Source organism: Gavialis gangeticus, unplaced genomic scaffold (assembly GCF_001723915.1).
Source record: "Gavialis gangeticus isolate Ggan-Ray unplaced genomic scaffold, GavGan_comp1, whole genome shotgun sequence".
Taxonomy (NCBI): Eukaryota; Metazoa; Chordata; order Crocodylia; family Gavialidae; genus Gavialis; species Gavialis gangeticus.
In genome coordinates this window covers 11526431-11541636 of record NW_017728992.1, presented here as the reverse complement: position 1 = coordinate 11541636, position 15206 = coordinate 11526431, and the positions used below count along the sequence as shown (strand labels likewise).

The 15206-nt window shown below is 42.9% G+C and overlaps 1 protein-coding gene across 1 annotated transcript in view; it reads left to right on the top strand.

Annotated features, from left to right (window-relative positions):
• Window positions 1-15206, top strand: part of ABCA13 (ATP binding cassette subfamily A member 13) — a 375209-nt gene that overhangs the window by 315169 nt on the left and 44834 nt on the right. Inside the window, exons 45-46 of the mRNA XM_019518403.1 lie at window positions 8053-8187; window positions 12766-12869. Coding sequence (XP_019373948.1) covers window positions 8053-8187; window positions 12766-12869 — 239 coding nt within the window. The remainder of the gene's footprint in view (window positions 1-8052; window positions 8188-12765; window positions 12870-15206) is intronic.

The window sequence follows — 15206 nt, the reverse complement described above, 5'->3', positions numbered from 1 at the left end:
CCCCCCCCCCCCCCCCCCCCCCCCCCCCCGAGAGCCAGGAAAGCCTGTCACTGAAGCTCTTCCAGAAAAAGGAGGCAAAAAGAGCCCTGGACTTCACAGAGGTGCCGGACCATGAGCAAGTGGGGTGTGAGTACGGCAGGGGCACCAAAATTGATTAGGTTGTTCCTGTAGCACAACCACCTTCACCCTGCCATGACCTAGAGGTGAGGTGAAGAAGAGGACCTGAGGGGGAACTGACTTGTCAGGCTTTCTCATTGGTCTGTTCCCAATCTGGGGACAGAACCTTGAGAAGAAATAAAAGCCTGCGTGCTAAGCACAAGGGTGGCTTCAACAAGGGATGATGAAGATGGGGCTGCAGAAGAACTGGTAGAGTTGACCGGCAGAGCAGAGCACTTGCCCCAGAAACACTCTGGAGAGGTCCCCACTGAGTGGGAAGCAGCAGTCGGCTGCATCCCAGCCCCACTGTGAAAAGAGCTGCAGGGTCAGTGCACAGAGGGTCCAGAGAGTGGAAGGGACCTTGGTGGGTGCACGAGGAAGCACAGGTCTCTAACTCTGCACGAGGCAGGAGCCGTTGGTGCATTCATTGGTTTACAGGGCTGGTAGAGCTGAAGTGACTGCTGTGGTTACTTGAGGCAGTGTGGATCCTCACCCTGGCACGAGGCAGGAGCCCTTGGTGCATGGATCGGTGCACAGGGCTGGTAGAGCTGAAAGGACTGCCATGGCTGCACAACCCAAGTGTGGGTCCATAACTCAAGGGCAGAAGCCCTCGGTGCATGGAGCAGTGCACAGAACTGGAGAGCTGATGGGATGCTGTGGCTGCATGAGGCAGCGTAGGTCCCCATTCCTGCATGAAGCAGGCACCTCTTCAGTGCACAGGGTAGTGCATGGGGCTGAGAGAGGGCTGACAGACCTGGGGGCTGCATGAGGCAGCTCAGGCCTTTTTGCAGCAAGCAGCAACCAGACAAGTCAACCACCCTAGTGAGGAAAGAATCCTTGCAGCAAACCTACAGATAGAGATGAGCCTAGCCCACCAAAGCTGCTGGGAAGAGGATTGTTGTTGCCTGGAGGGGAAGAGAAAGGGATTTCCACAGGGGTGGAGGGGCTAAGGGGAAGCCTTCTGAAGGGGAGGGGGACAATCCACCCTTGGGTGTAGAGAGAAACCAAGGGTCCCTGTTTGTTAAGCGTGGTTTTATGGTTGCGGGGCCCCTCCTAGTTGTGTGACCTAGGGGAGGGTGATGGTGTTCCTTTAAGGTAACAGGTCCCTCCCTCTGGCACCATTTCTTCTTTGGGCACAGCTACTGTGCCATTGTTGTGTTTTGGTTCCATGTGTTGTTGGGATTTGTGTTGTAAACTCATTTGTTGATTTGCTGTCTAACCTGTATTTTATCACTGAGTGTTCCCTTGCCTGCCACCTGGCGGACCCTGTTGAAGGCAGGGACTGCACACTAACTGGAAGGCCAAAGAGGATGAAGGCCTGTGCTAATGTAGTGTTTTCATTTGCCATATCTGGCTGAAATTGCCTGAGTTCAGGGTTAATAAGTTCAGGGTCCTTGTAAATCTATATTAGTAAATATTAAAATATTGTGTGTGTGTGTGTTTATAAGTTTGATATAATGCTGTACAATTAAACTTGTAAATAGTTAAGTATCACTGGGTGTCCCTGGTCTCTGCTCTGCTATGTAGGGAAAGGAGGTGGGGCTGGCCTGAAGCTAGGCAGTAACACTCCCACAGCATAATCACACCCACTGACATCCTTTCAGTTGGAGGTGGGGGGTACCACCCGCATACCACCCAGGTTACATATATCAGTTAAACATTGTGTTCAGTTGATACCCATATGTATATAGTGACATTTCATTTTAATCACAGATTTTGAGTTTTTATCAGAGAATTTGCAACTTTTTATCAGAGAAACCAGGATTCCTGGTCATAATCAAAGGTAATGTTCTTTATTACTTGTAATCCATCCTCATAGGGAATGTTGGTCTGACATCCATGATAGCTAGTATGATGTTCACTGGAAGCTTGTTAATAGATTCTTGAGGAATTTCTTGAGGAACTTTGTAGTGTCTTCCAAGTCACTGGCAGCTCCACTAGTATACAAGGATAGGACCAGGAATAGGGTACAGGGGTAGCATAGGACCTTTGGCTCTACACAGAATAGTGGTCCACTTTGGCTCTACACAAAATAGGTCAAAATAAAGCCCTTATTATTTATGATGAGGTCAGCAAAGCAGGTTAAAAATTGTAGCAAAAATTACTAGATGTCAGGTGTTCCTCAGTAACTACTTTGTATGTCTGTTTCTAGCACATGGCAAGTGAGAGATAAATCAGTATTATTTGTGTTTCATTCTAGGGTATAGCTTGATATAATTTTATATAAGTGTCCATACTGGAGTGAGACTTGGGTCATCCAGCTAGCATGCAGACTTTGTATATAACTTTGGGCACATAATGTGCCTTTCTTCCTCATCTGGTAAAGGAAGATGATACCTCCTTTTACTTATGCCTTGTCTGTATAAACCAGTGATTCTCAACCATGGTGCCATGTCACCTTTAGATCTGTTCAAGGGTGCTGTGGGGTGCCACATAATGTTAGCACTGTTAGGTGTGCAAATATAATTCTTCTGATAAACCCAGATATTTCAAATAGGAATCCATAGGGTTGAAAACATTCTGATCTGAGTTCTTCAGAACAGAAAAAAGTGTTCTATTGTTTTTTCATAATAAAAAAGAGTGAAAACCAAGAGCTGGGGTACCTTGAGTGTAATGATCTTGAGGGGTACCTTGAGAGGTATTCAAGTCTAATGACAGGTGCCTTAAGTTTAAAAAAATTGAGAGTCATTGGTATAGGTTGTCATCTATCCAGCCACGGCTCTGTCTCTTACCATGCGTTTTGTTCAGCAAAATGGGGCTCTTGAGTAAGACCTTGAGATACAAAATAATATATTTAATGAATGATTTTCACCTTCCCACAAATTTCAGAGTAAAGATCTTTAGAGCAAAATATTTGACAAGTCTGGCCTATGAATGGGCACTTCCTGTTCTATGCTTTTGTATGGGATTGCAGCACAATGTTAAACAGCTGCTGTGTTCCAACTTTGAAACGGTTGTATTTCAGCAGTAGATAAAGTGGTCCCTGTGAAAAGTTTGTTTTCACTTTAAATTTGTGAGGCAGCATGCCTGGGGATCCTAGGGAACAGCGGGTTCTACAGAAACCTAAATTATTGCTGCTGTTTTCTCGCTCTTGTCTGTTATGTGATGTTGTAGTCGAGCCTCTGAGTGTTTACCAATAAGTGCTTGTGTTAATACACATACACACGCAAAACAGACAAGGCACTAGGGAGTGCATTTCTTTGATCTGAAGGTGGAAAGCAATCTGAGTCCATCTTGTTTTTCAGTAAGTTGACGGGTGAGTAGATGACTTAAGAGTATGCCACACAGCCTAAATACATATAATCTATTAAAGCAATAACTTCAGGTTCAGATTCTTTGCCATGCAGATTTATCAGGAACAGGAGTCCAGTACCTGATGCAATGCTGAGTGCATTTAAACTTCCAAAACAGTAATTAACCAAATGGGAAAGGATGAGGAAACAGGTCATTTGCTACCAACATAAAACTTGAAGTTGAATCAAAAATGTATTTTCTCCCACAATATAACACTAGGATAGGATTAGCTTTGAACTTGATTAGAGCAAAGACATGGGGATGTTCAAACAGTCATCACAATAAAAGAGCGTTTATTTTTATTAGATTTGTTTAATACATCAATACATTTCAGAGTTTGTATCTTAGGAGAAGTAATGGGATAGGTGTCATATCTCATACCACAGTAAATCTCATCAAGTCATCAAAGTAATGGGTAGAAATGGGTGCACAGTGTTACAAGGGTACAAGTTTCAACATCTGTTATCTATCTTTAGCCCACCAACCTGAACCACATCAAACGTGATACTAAATGCAGTGTTTAATGCCTGGATTGCAGCTTTTCAAGTCATGCTGCTTTAATGTTTAGTGAGCATTTGAAAACTGAAAAGTTAGTTCATAGGAACATGCAAATAGTTCTGTTTTATTTAATCCTTCAAACAGGTGAATTTTTGTGGCAACCCAGAGCTACCTTGACTTGCACTGTATGAAGAGAGTGTGTTAGATTGTAAACCCTGGTACTTTAATGATTTCCATGGCGTCGAGACTGGACAGTAACCTTGCTGGGGTCACGTGACCCCAGTTATCTTCCTGCCTAGAGCGGTGGGGAGGGGGAGGGGGCTGGACCTGATGATCTGTAAGGTCCCTTCCAGCCCCTAACAATCTGTGAATCTAAGAGCAGAATTTGTTCCTAGAATCTGATTTTCCACATAGCAAGGGGTTTATGTAGAGCTTTGCACAGAGTAAAAACTTAGTGTTGCTTCTCCTACAACTTTAGTTACCATTGTGAGCTTGTGCTAAAATTGCTAGGTTTATTGTGAAGGGCAGTAGATAATTTTTTCTTTAAAATTGGAAGACAATTGATAATTTATTTTTGAGTTAGATAACACAAAAAGTTACTGTTTTCACTAGTTCAAAATACTTCCTGAGTAACAAAGGACTTATTTTTCAGATAGCTCTAATTTAGTGTATGGTTTCTGCATAATTTTTTGCAATTTTGCCATCCAATATTTGGGTACAGGCAAACTGAAAGGTATTTTAAAGTCTGTTTTACTGGTTAACACTCTTCAAAGCACAATTATATCATAAATTGTGCAGATTAATGAAGTTATACTAGAAATGTATTAGTTATTCTACAGTATGACTAAAATGTCATATAGACAGCATCTTCATTAAAACTTATATTAATGAGCTTGAGACATGACTGCAAATCTAATCATGTAGACATTTGCAGATGTACACATCTGCACACATGTGAACACACACACATAATTATCAAAAAAGAAAGGAGCTGAAGTCATGTGCTGCTCAGTGCAGTAGAATGAGCTTATATTTGTTGGGCTTAATTGTAATATTTTCCACCAGTGCATAAGGGCTGAGGGAGATAAGAAAGACATAGGAAGTCTCTTTTCTAAGTGCAACCAGGAAATCAAACCCTCTCCATTGTGTTCAGTGCATCACCTTATAAGTGAGACAACTTTATAACTCATCAGTCTACAAACCATTGTCTTGATGCCTCTCCTCTGGACTGTGCAAGAGAAGTATATCTACATGTCCAGCTAACTTACTTATGTTCTGCAATCATCTGCAAGAGTTAACTTGCAAGCTGTATGCATTCTAAGCAGCGGTAGAGTGAGTACCATGAAATGAATCTTCCCCTTGCATTGAGAAGTCATTTGGAGCCAGCAAAATGTCTGTAACAAAGAACTTACAAGCCTAAACCTCTGCTTTCCCTTGCTGTGCCAACTAGTCATGAGTGTCTGTGCCCTGAATACTCTCAAGCAAATAATAAATATGGAGTAGCATTGTGGGTTTAGGTAAATTAAACAAAGGCAAGATTTACCTCACAACCTGGAAAGAACACTGTATTTGTATTTCTTCTTAAAGGTGAAAAAATGACAAAGTTGCCCCCTATATTATTCCTGGGATAGCTTGTTAAGAGCTTGTGATTCATGGCTCGGCATAGTTGGGGGTGGCAAACTTTAAAATCTGACTTTGCTTCTTCTAACTACTTTCTGTGTCTTCTTTGACAGTATTCCTCAATTCCCTAATTTCCTCCCCTGCTTTATTCACTGTCCTCTTTTAAAATAAAAAGCATTTTGCTGATTATATTAAGAGAGTCACAGTAATGACTCAAGCTGTGTTAGAAAAAGTTCTGATTATAGTTCAAATATGCTCATTGATATAGTTGAAACACAGCAATCTTCTCCTTCATATTTTTGTTAAGGTACAATAAATCTTAGTATTTCTTGAGATTCCTTGAAATATTATGGCATGTTGATTTGGGTCTGAGCAGGAGAGCACATATTTTAACTCTGTCATTTTCTTTCAGATTTTATGAACTATTCCATACAAGTCTCAGTGCATTTTTGTTGCATTTATAGAGAAAAACCCTGACTGTCAGTAGTGTGCACATATTTCCCATGGTAATAAACAAAAGTCAGATTAGCAGATAAGCTATCTGCTTATATATCAAAGATACTGACTTTAAATACTGTTGACATTCTGTTTTTGATACGAACTTTTTAATACTATTTCTTCTTAGTGTCATTTGGTCTCAAGGGAATATGAAGGTGTTTAGAGCTGTGTATAATCAGGGCCTGTGATTTCTAGAGTTTTCAGACATGTGTAGACAAAATGAGAGGTGTGTGTACACAACACTTTAAAGTTGGCTAAATGCTTTTGCACTACTTTAATGGTGTCATTGTTTGCACAGCTCAGTGCCATATTGTGAATGAATTCTGGCCGCTGTAAGAAATTCAGTGGCGTAATGCACCCGAATGACTTGGGGCGAAGCAAACTAAAGCTCCTTCAAGGAGTTTTAGTTTGCTGCCCTACAGCCACAGAGTGAAGCACTGGACTCCGTGCAGCTCCACGGCCCTGCAGGAAGCCCTTCGGGCAGCCTGGCAGCAGCCCGGGAAAACAGCTCCACCTAAGAAAAGTGGCGAGCCTGATTTTTTTTTTCCACCCTGGGGCCTGCTTGCCTGCCTGAGCTGTAGGGGGGCTTGGGGCTTCCCTCTACAGCTGTGGTGCCCCCTGGGACGACTTGAGCCGGATGCCTGCGGGCAGGTGTGGGTGTGCCTATTCCACAAGAAAACTTTATATTAAGTAAATGTGTTAATATACTCTTATTCTCAAAGGCATGAGCACAAATATATGAGCTTATTTGCAATAGGCAAAAAATCTTCACTTTTCTCTGTCGATATGCTGCTCACTGAATTCCACAAACTAACTAGGCCCTGTCTGTTTGGTCCAGTCTTAATCTTGCAATTTCCCATGACCTCTTCTGGTGACAGGAGGGATGTAAATTTAGGTAACTCCCTCACTGGGGAATCCCTGGCAGGGGATCTCAAATATAGCAAACTAATGACTGTTGCCAAATACCCATGTCACCCCCTACTTCCTCTGCCACAGCCACTGAAGGGCGGGCACTCCAGGCTCATTGTATCTGAAAAACAAAACAGGTATATTAAGGATCTTACTGTATTCAAATGGCACATCTTTCCCACAGATTATTGCAGTGCCCCTACCAACTGGTGCTCTGAGGGGCATCATGTTTCGGACTCCTTGGCTTAGAAGTCCTTACTACATCCTGGACTCACCCTTGAACAGGTCCAGTTCCTTGGCCAATGTAGATGAATGAGGGCCGTTTTAGATTTACCCATGTAGGGAAGCTAGCACTAGTATTAGTGCACGCACATTTGGCTTTTGCTTACTGAGCAAGAACAGAAGATCTGTGTCTGGCCCTGGGCTGGTGAGTGCAAAGTTGGAGAGAGCTACTTGGATGTTCTTATCCATGTGTGCCTCTGTGGAAGGTCAGATCAGTCTGGTCCTGATAATGATATAAAACAGTGGGAGTGAAGACTAATTTGTGCCCTCTCATCAGTCCAGAGTCCCTAGGTAAAGAGACTGATCAGAGCTAAATCTAGTTTAATCCAATCTTTTGGGAAGGGCAGAAGCCCTTGTTTGCAAAACTGCTCTTCTGCCAATTCCCACTTTTATGTTTGACCTATTATTTCATTCCATCATATTTTCTAGCACTTGAAAAATGTGTGGGATCTAATCAATACTGTGAAAAGACATTGGAAGAAGGAGCATTTTAAGTTAATGGCTCAGCGATCCAAAATGCTTGGTAAATGACTGTTACAAGAGTTAACAGAGCCAGATTTTCTGTTCAGAACACTCTTATTTTTCATGGGTCCCCTTAACAGCTTTTGATTCTTAACATTTTGCCTGACAGATTCCAGCAAGTCTTCAGTCTATGATTTGATAATCATACAATGCCTCAGATAAGAAAAGAGGAAATATTTATTTTTAAAGTTTAGTGGGGGAAAAATCTGTGCTAGTTCAAACTGTCTAGTTGAATGCATGAGTCCTCCCATTTTTGCCATTTCTTAATTGCAGGTAGCTGGGGACCTTGTTAGCCGATTACATCTGGACACCCACGTTGACAAACTGGTGAGGACATACAGTGGTGGCACAAGGAGGAAGCTATCTGCAGCTCTGGCTTTGGTTGGCAAACCACAAATACTTTTACTGGTGAGCCATGTCAACATCCTCATTGCTTCAGAAGCGCATGCAAATTCAGTTCACTTTTTTCATTATTTTTCAGGCTACTTTACTTATTTCTGCTTCCCAAGTAACTCCAGGGAGAAAGTGACACAAAAGCAGTGTAGCTGTCTTTTTCAGCTCTCTGAATAAATATATTTTACTTTGCATTCCAATGTTCTTGGATTAGAATTCAAAGCTGGCTTCTAGTTTATGATTTCCTACATAGCCTATAATACAACTGTTACTTCTCTAGGTCAGCCTGAGCGTGTAATTTTTTAACGTATATTTCTTCACAAAAAAAAGAGAAATAGGATGTATTATGCAACATGTTAGAATGTGTCATATATTTTTCTCCCCATTTTTGTGTTCCATACCAGAAAAGTAAACCTGAAAATATCTTTCTGTATGGCTTCATCTGCCATAGAGATATTGGTACTGGTTATGTTCATAGGTTCATAGATTCTAGGGTCAGAAGGGACATCCATGGGCCATCTAGTTTGACCCCTTGCCCCTGGCAGGCAAGAAAAGGGTCACCAAACCTGGGGTCATGTGAACCCAGCCAGGTGCCTATCCAGTCTCCTCTTGAAGACCCCAAGGATGGGGCAAGCACCACCTCCCTTGGAAGCCCATTCCAGAGCCTGGCAACCCTGACTGTGAAGAACTTTTTTCTCATTGCTTCCCCCAGTAATTCCTCCTTTCACACGTCTGACCAGGCATTGTGGGGATCTTCCCTTCTCTCTGTCTGTGGGTAGGGGTTCAGCCCCTGTTGGGCTCCAGCCCATCTTAATTTAGTCAGGGCCCTGACCCTTTCCTAGGCCTCCTGCTCTGAAGCCAACAAAAGCCATACGAAAAAAGGAAACAAAAAAATACAGGGAAAATGGCACGGTAATGGGTATTCTGCTCTGTGGCCTCTGTGCCTCCTCTCATCTGCTCTGGTGTACCAGCTGTTGTTTTGAAAATGATCAGAGAAGAAAATAAAAGGAACAAAAAGCAGAGCCATATCAGTCTCTCATAAGCAGTCATAGAATCATAGAAAATTAGGGTTGGAAGGGACCTCAGGAGGTCAACTAGTCCACCCCCCTGCTCAAAGCAGGACCATCCCCCACTAGATCATCACAGCTAAGGCTTTGTCTAGCTGGGTCTTAAAAACCTCCAAGGATGGAGATTTTACAGCCTCTGCTTGGTCCTTGTGGCTCCCCCAGGCCCCTCCTGGGCCAATACACTAAGTCCCCCAGGGCTCTTTTGGAGTTAACATGAACAGCCCTTAGCTCTCTGTATACCCCCCACTTGAGGGTCCTCCCAAAGCACCAACAAAAAAGAGAGCCCTTAGTACTTCCTCTATGCTTGCTCCTTCTCTCCATTGAGAAAGGTTCCTACTCCCAGGCAGCAGCAATCCTGGCCACAAGTGAGTTCCCTTTTGCCTCCCTGAAGAGCTCCATCTCCCTTCACTATTGGGGTCAGCCTCCCTCATCTGTCCTAAGCAGAATTTATAGCTCAGTCAGTCACTCCTGTCTGGCCAGCTGACCAGCTTTCCTGTTCCCCTGATCAGGTTTCCAGGTGTGTCTAATCTTTCTCCCCTCTTGTCCTGGGTTCAGCAGTCAACTGACTGCAGGCTGGGCTTTGAAAGGGTGAGTCCACAGCCCAGAGCCTGGCATCTCCCCTGTGGAGGTCCCTGCTCTTACCTATGGCAAGCTTCTTGACCCCTCCTGTCTAGCTGGGTGTCTGTCCTGGTAGCTGAAATCTCCTCCACACTGGCAGGGTCTTGATTTGCAGCTGGTAATCCTTTCCCCCCTGCAGGCTACAAAGGTTCAGGGATTAAAGGGGCCTTGCTGACTTTCCTTCCCTGGCCCTCTCTTCTCCATAACAGGGTTTGGGTCCTCTGTTACATGCCCCCCCATGGCTGGGAAGTCATAGCAGCTGGGAGAGCACAGAACTTGTGATTTTCCAGCCTTGGGGGTGTGTGGGGCTCCCCTGTGGCTGAAATATCATAGCAGCTGCAGTCTCCAAGCTACGGGGGTGTATGGGGCCCCCTGCAGCTGGGATCCCTGTCAATTGGGAGCTGCCAGGCTTGGGGTGCACATGCCCCAACCAGCTGAGAGCTCTGGCAAGCAGACAGGGCTTGCAACCATGAGGCCTCCTGGCCACACATGCAATTAATGGTGTAATAGAAAGCAGCTACAAAGTTATTACATATAGTCTAGTCCTCTTTTTATCATGCTATTAATTGATTGAATATGTGGCTGAGTCATCATTTAAGACATGATTAACTGGTTAATCACACCTTAAGTGTAATGTGTAGATGGGGCCTCTGATGTGCAAAATGTCACCTGTTTGTTTCTCACCCCAGTTTTACTGTTGCATGTGTATCAAGGCCTGTGGAGATGTACTGATATAGGTGCTAGCACTGTTGCAACTAAGAGAAGAACTTGGCCTAAGAGGGATTGGAGCTCTACGTTACAATCACAAGCAAGTTTTACTCTTTAGGTTTTAGATTTAAAACAGAAGAAGTAAATGTGGTTTCATCTAATAATCAAACAAGCAGGAAACAGTTCAGCTTATCCCTGCACACAGTTCCTCAAATGCTCCTGTCTTCTCAACTATGTGTCCTTAGTTCTCATTGTCAAAGGACATTTTTTTATAGGTAGAATTTCCATGCAACTTCTGCAGATTTAGGAGGCACTAGTGTGTGTTGTGCAACGTTTAAACCAGGATATTCTGCTTGAGGAAAGCCATGGAGAATCAGGGAGCACTGTCTCAGTTTCATTTGGCTGAGTGCAACTTCAAACTGAGTAACATCTGGAAGGGAAGATCTTTGTTAGATTAAAATGATGATCTACTGCTTGAGAGAATTGCACAGGCAAAAATTATATCTTCACTGCTATTCTTCATGAGCCAATGATAAAGGTTTGTGACAAGGCATGGAAGGTTAGTCTAGTGGTATCCAGAGAAGGACAAGGAACTACATTTTTTTTTTGTTTCTTCTCATATTGTGCCCATCACCATGATAAACAGGTTCAACTAGAGGGAATGACATTTCCTACAATCTCCCTTTCTGTCTTGAGGCAGAACTAAATAAGCAAATGTGTCTCAACCATACAGAAATGTCACCAGGAGGCCATATACTCCCTGGAGCAGAGAAGAAAAGAGCAGTCCTAATGTGTCACACACATGAACAGAGGTGGGTTAAGCTAAAGTTGTGCATGCCACCAATGTGTCTGAATTGGTGTGCATTCCTAGAACCAGATATATTTTCCTTCTTCTAGTTTTATATCACTGGCTCACTTATAGGTTGGATGGTTTTACTTATATTTTTAGCTTAGGTTGGTTGAATTGGCAGAAGGAGGAGGTATCTTAAGTCAAAGCCATTTCTGATCTCAGAAGATGCTCCCACTGTTATTTAATCTCTTTATGACAGCCTGCCACTGCAGGTAGCCATTTCAATTTGCCTCTTACTGTGAGGCATACACCCTCACATGTGTAATGTCAAGAAGAAAATCCACACTTTTAAATAACTCAAATGCTCAAAAAGATGCATACATACCAGTGTTTTGGGAAGGATAAAGGATTTTTAAAAGAGTTTATTTATCAAGAATTTCAAAGGCTTTTCTGTACTAAAGTGACTTGAAAATAGTGCCAATTTACCCTGCCCCTGTTTATATTCAGATTTTTTAGGGGGTAAAAATGGAACATGCTTGTTTTATTTGGCCCTTGCTTTTTACACCTGTCATCTATAGAGAGCTGAGAAGGCAACTGTAAGAGACTGAGCTGGATTCTCTTTCTGCTTGTGGCCTTTGTAACTAAGTGACAATCAGGTTTTAGGCAGCACACTGGGAATGCTGAGATCTTTGTTTACACATTTCAGCTGAGATTTTTCTTTACAAAATAAGCAACAAGGTCCTTGCTGTCTGTCTGGATAGCCAATGTCATAAAGCCCTGTCTTGTCTAGCCGTATGAAACCAGAGAGAATGGATTTGAAAGTCAAGGTCATCTCAGCTTACATCTAAGCCCATTTTACTGGACACAAAAGGATGGTGCAGTTTCAAGAGCTGCATTTCATTTTCCAGAGAAACCTTCCACAGTTTTGAAAGCAGAGTACAATGAACTGGCCAATTTAGGAGGACAGTTGGTCATTGAGGGAAATCTTGCATTGAGCCAATCCTTGCTGAAACCACTGTTTCCTGCAATATGGACTGGACTTTTTTGTTTAGAGGGAAGTCCTTGCTGGATTAGGGGAGTCTAGGGAAGTTAAGCAATGATCCAGTTGTGCACAGGTATGACACACGCAGGAAGGGCAACATGGAGATACAGGACCTCCAGTTTGATAGTCTATGCCCTCTGCAGGCAGACACACAAGTTCTAGATGGACAGGGTAGCAAACACACCCCACCAAGCCTTCTCACCCCTACAATAAACCAGAAGAATTGTGAGAGTCCAGGTTCACGGAACTCTCTTGTCCCTGCTTATAAATGGATTGTGCTAGGAGCATCTAGCACTGCCTGACATTTTCCAGGCTTCTTATCGCCTCTCCTATATTCTCGTGGTGAATGGATGCATTTGTGCCTGCAGGATGAGCCCAGTTCTGGAATGGATCCGTGCTCTAAGCGGTACCTCTGGAAAACAATCATGAAGGAAGTTCAGGATGGCTGTGCAGCTGTGCTGACATCACACAGGTGAGACACTGTTCTAGCAGGCAATGTTTTCTGTTATTCTAAATATTTCCTTTGGTTAAGTGCCAATGAACACACTTCTGAGGGAGAAAACTGGTACCCAAGTGTAGATTAAAGGTCTCTTGCTATGATTGGCAATTCCTTCTCATTGATGAAATATGAAATCACCTCCATGTTCTCTCGGTTAAAGTATTAAGGATTAGACTATGGCTTCATGGGTATGGTGAGAGATGGAAGAACATTGGGATGCCCCTCTGTTGAACTGACTAAGGATTCTGGATTGGCATCAGCATGTCAGAGCCTGTTGCTCCCTGGTGGATGTGGTATATACTGTCTGTGTACCACACCTGGTCTCTATACAGAATTGAGGGTCTTGCCAAGACTGCTTGCTATGATCACAATTTCTTCACTTTAATGGCAGAAGCACTGAAACTCTTTTGTAGCACTTATGCTAACTTGAATCAACTGCATATCCCCTGCAGGGCATTCAGTATAATAGGCATATTTATATATAAAATAGCTTACATTGAGGGAGCAGTCTGATTTGTGGCTGGAAATGTTTAGCTGTGTAATTAGAAAAGCATGCCCAGAAGGGGCCATATTAATTAACAGAAACACTGAATTAATATTTTGGCCAAATCAAGTTTTGAAGTCATAAATTAACTGACAAAATAATGCAACAAAATATTCCATAAAGATTTGTTAGATATTGTTTAATTAATTTGCTTTAGATGTATTTCAGATATGTTTCTTATATAGGGCTGTTTAAAGGTTTTAGATTTACCAGCAAAATGCTCTCAGAAAATGCATTTTGGAGCCATTTTTAAGTGATCATTGAAACAGAATCCGACTAGTTGCAAACGAATATCTATGCCTGATACATAGATATTCATGTGCAACTAGTCAGATTCTGTTTCAATGATCACTTAAAAATGGCTCCAAAATGCATTCTCTATGAACTGAGCCCTATCTGTGTTGTTTACTGATGACTGCTTAAGAAACCAGTCATCAGTAAACAACACAGATAGGGCTCAGTTCACAGAGTAAAACAAAAAAGGCATAATTTTCATATTCAGCAAATAAACCAAAGGCAATTGTGTTCTGTTGTAATCAGGATAGTGAAATTCTTCAAATAACTTGCAGGAAATAACTTTACTAGTGAATGACTCTGATCTAGGGGACTAATAATTAGCAAGAGTTGTCTACACAGATTTCCATTCTAATTAATAACACTTTGTTGTTACAGGTTGTAGAAAGGAAAAGTTTAAGTTTGGAGGCTAGATTTTCATAGGAACTTTTAAATGATAAATGATATGTTTTATTTCGAAATTGAGTTTCTTGTGCGTCACAAGTGAACAGAAAAGAGGAATGGTTGTTAAGTGTTAGTCTGAAAATTTAAGCTTAGGGCTTTTCCACTTCTGAGTTGCCTATATTGGCTGTTGTTAGCCCCAGAAAGTATGTTTCACTGTTAAGGCACTGCCCTACTCTGCCTGTGGAACTGCATTGCTTTTCCACACTCCCAGCGGGCAGCCTTATGTGCTTCTACAAGGTAGGTTGCAACTCACTCAAAGGGGAGGTGTCTTCCCAAACCAGTGCATCTAACTGGTAGCTGAATTGACTTAAGTGTAAAGTGAAGGGAAGGTGCGAGGAGGAGGAGGCATCCCCCAGCCTTTTTATCCAGTACCCTAACAGAGGGAGACTCTGGTCCTTTCTTGCATAGAGGATACGTAAGGTCACGTCTCATTTCTCATGAAAGTATTCTGACCACCAGTCTATGAATTAGGCAGGGCTGTGTTACCAGATTTGCCCGCTACTTTGGGGTGTGCTCATTTATTAGGGCTAGGGTCTTGGTAATTCTATTAATGTGCTGCTTGTGTTACTGGTGTTTTTATACGGAGCTGTATCTCTCCCCCTGCAAGCCCTTACCCCAATGGAGCTATCTTGCAGGACTCAGTTCAGTGGAGCTGGGTTCCTCCAGTCCCCAAATCAGTCATACCCACAAGCACACACAGATTAACGTGACACGCCTGACCTGGCTGGGTTTATCACCATGGACAGGCTGACACCCTCATACGCCAAGAATCAGTTCATCAGAGCAACCATAGCCACAGTCAGACACAAGCACACAGTTAAACAGAATACCTCTGAATCTGGCTGGGTGTCCAGATGACACCCTCATGGGCCAGCATTCAGTTCATTAGGGCACGTCTGAGCCAAACTGGGTCAATCAGCCTGTACAAGCTGATCCCCTTATGTGTTTCAAACTCAGCACGTCCCAATCTTTTAGCCTCTTGATGAGCAGACCCCACAGTATTTTTGGGCTACACAGGGATCTTTAGC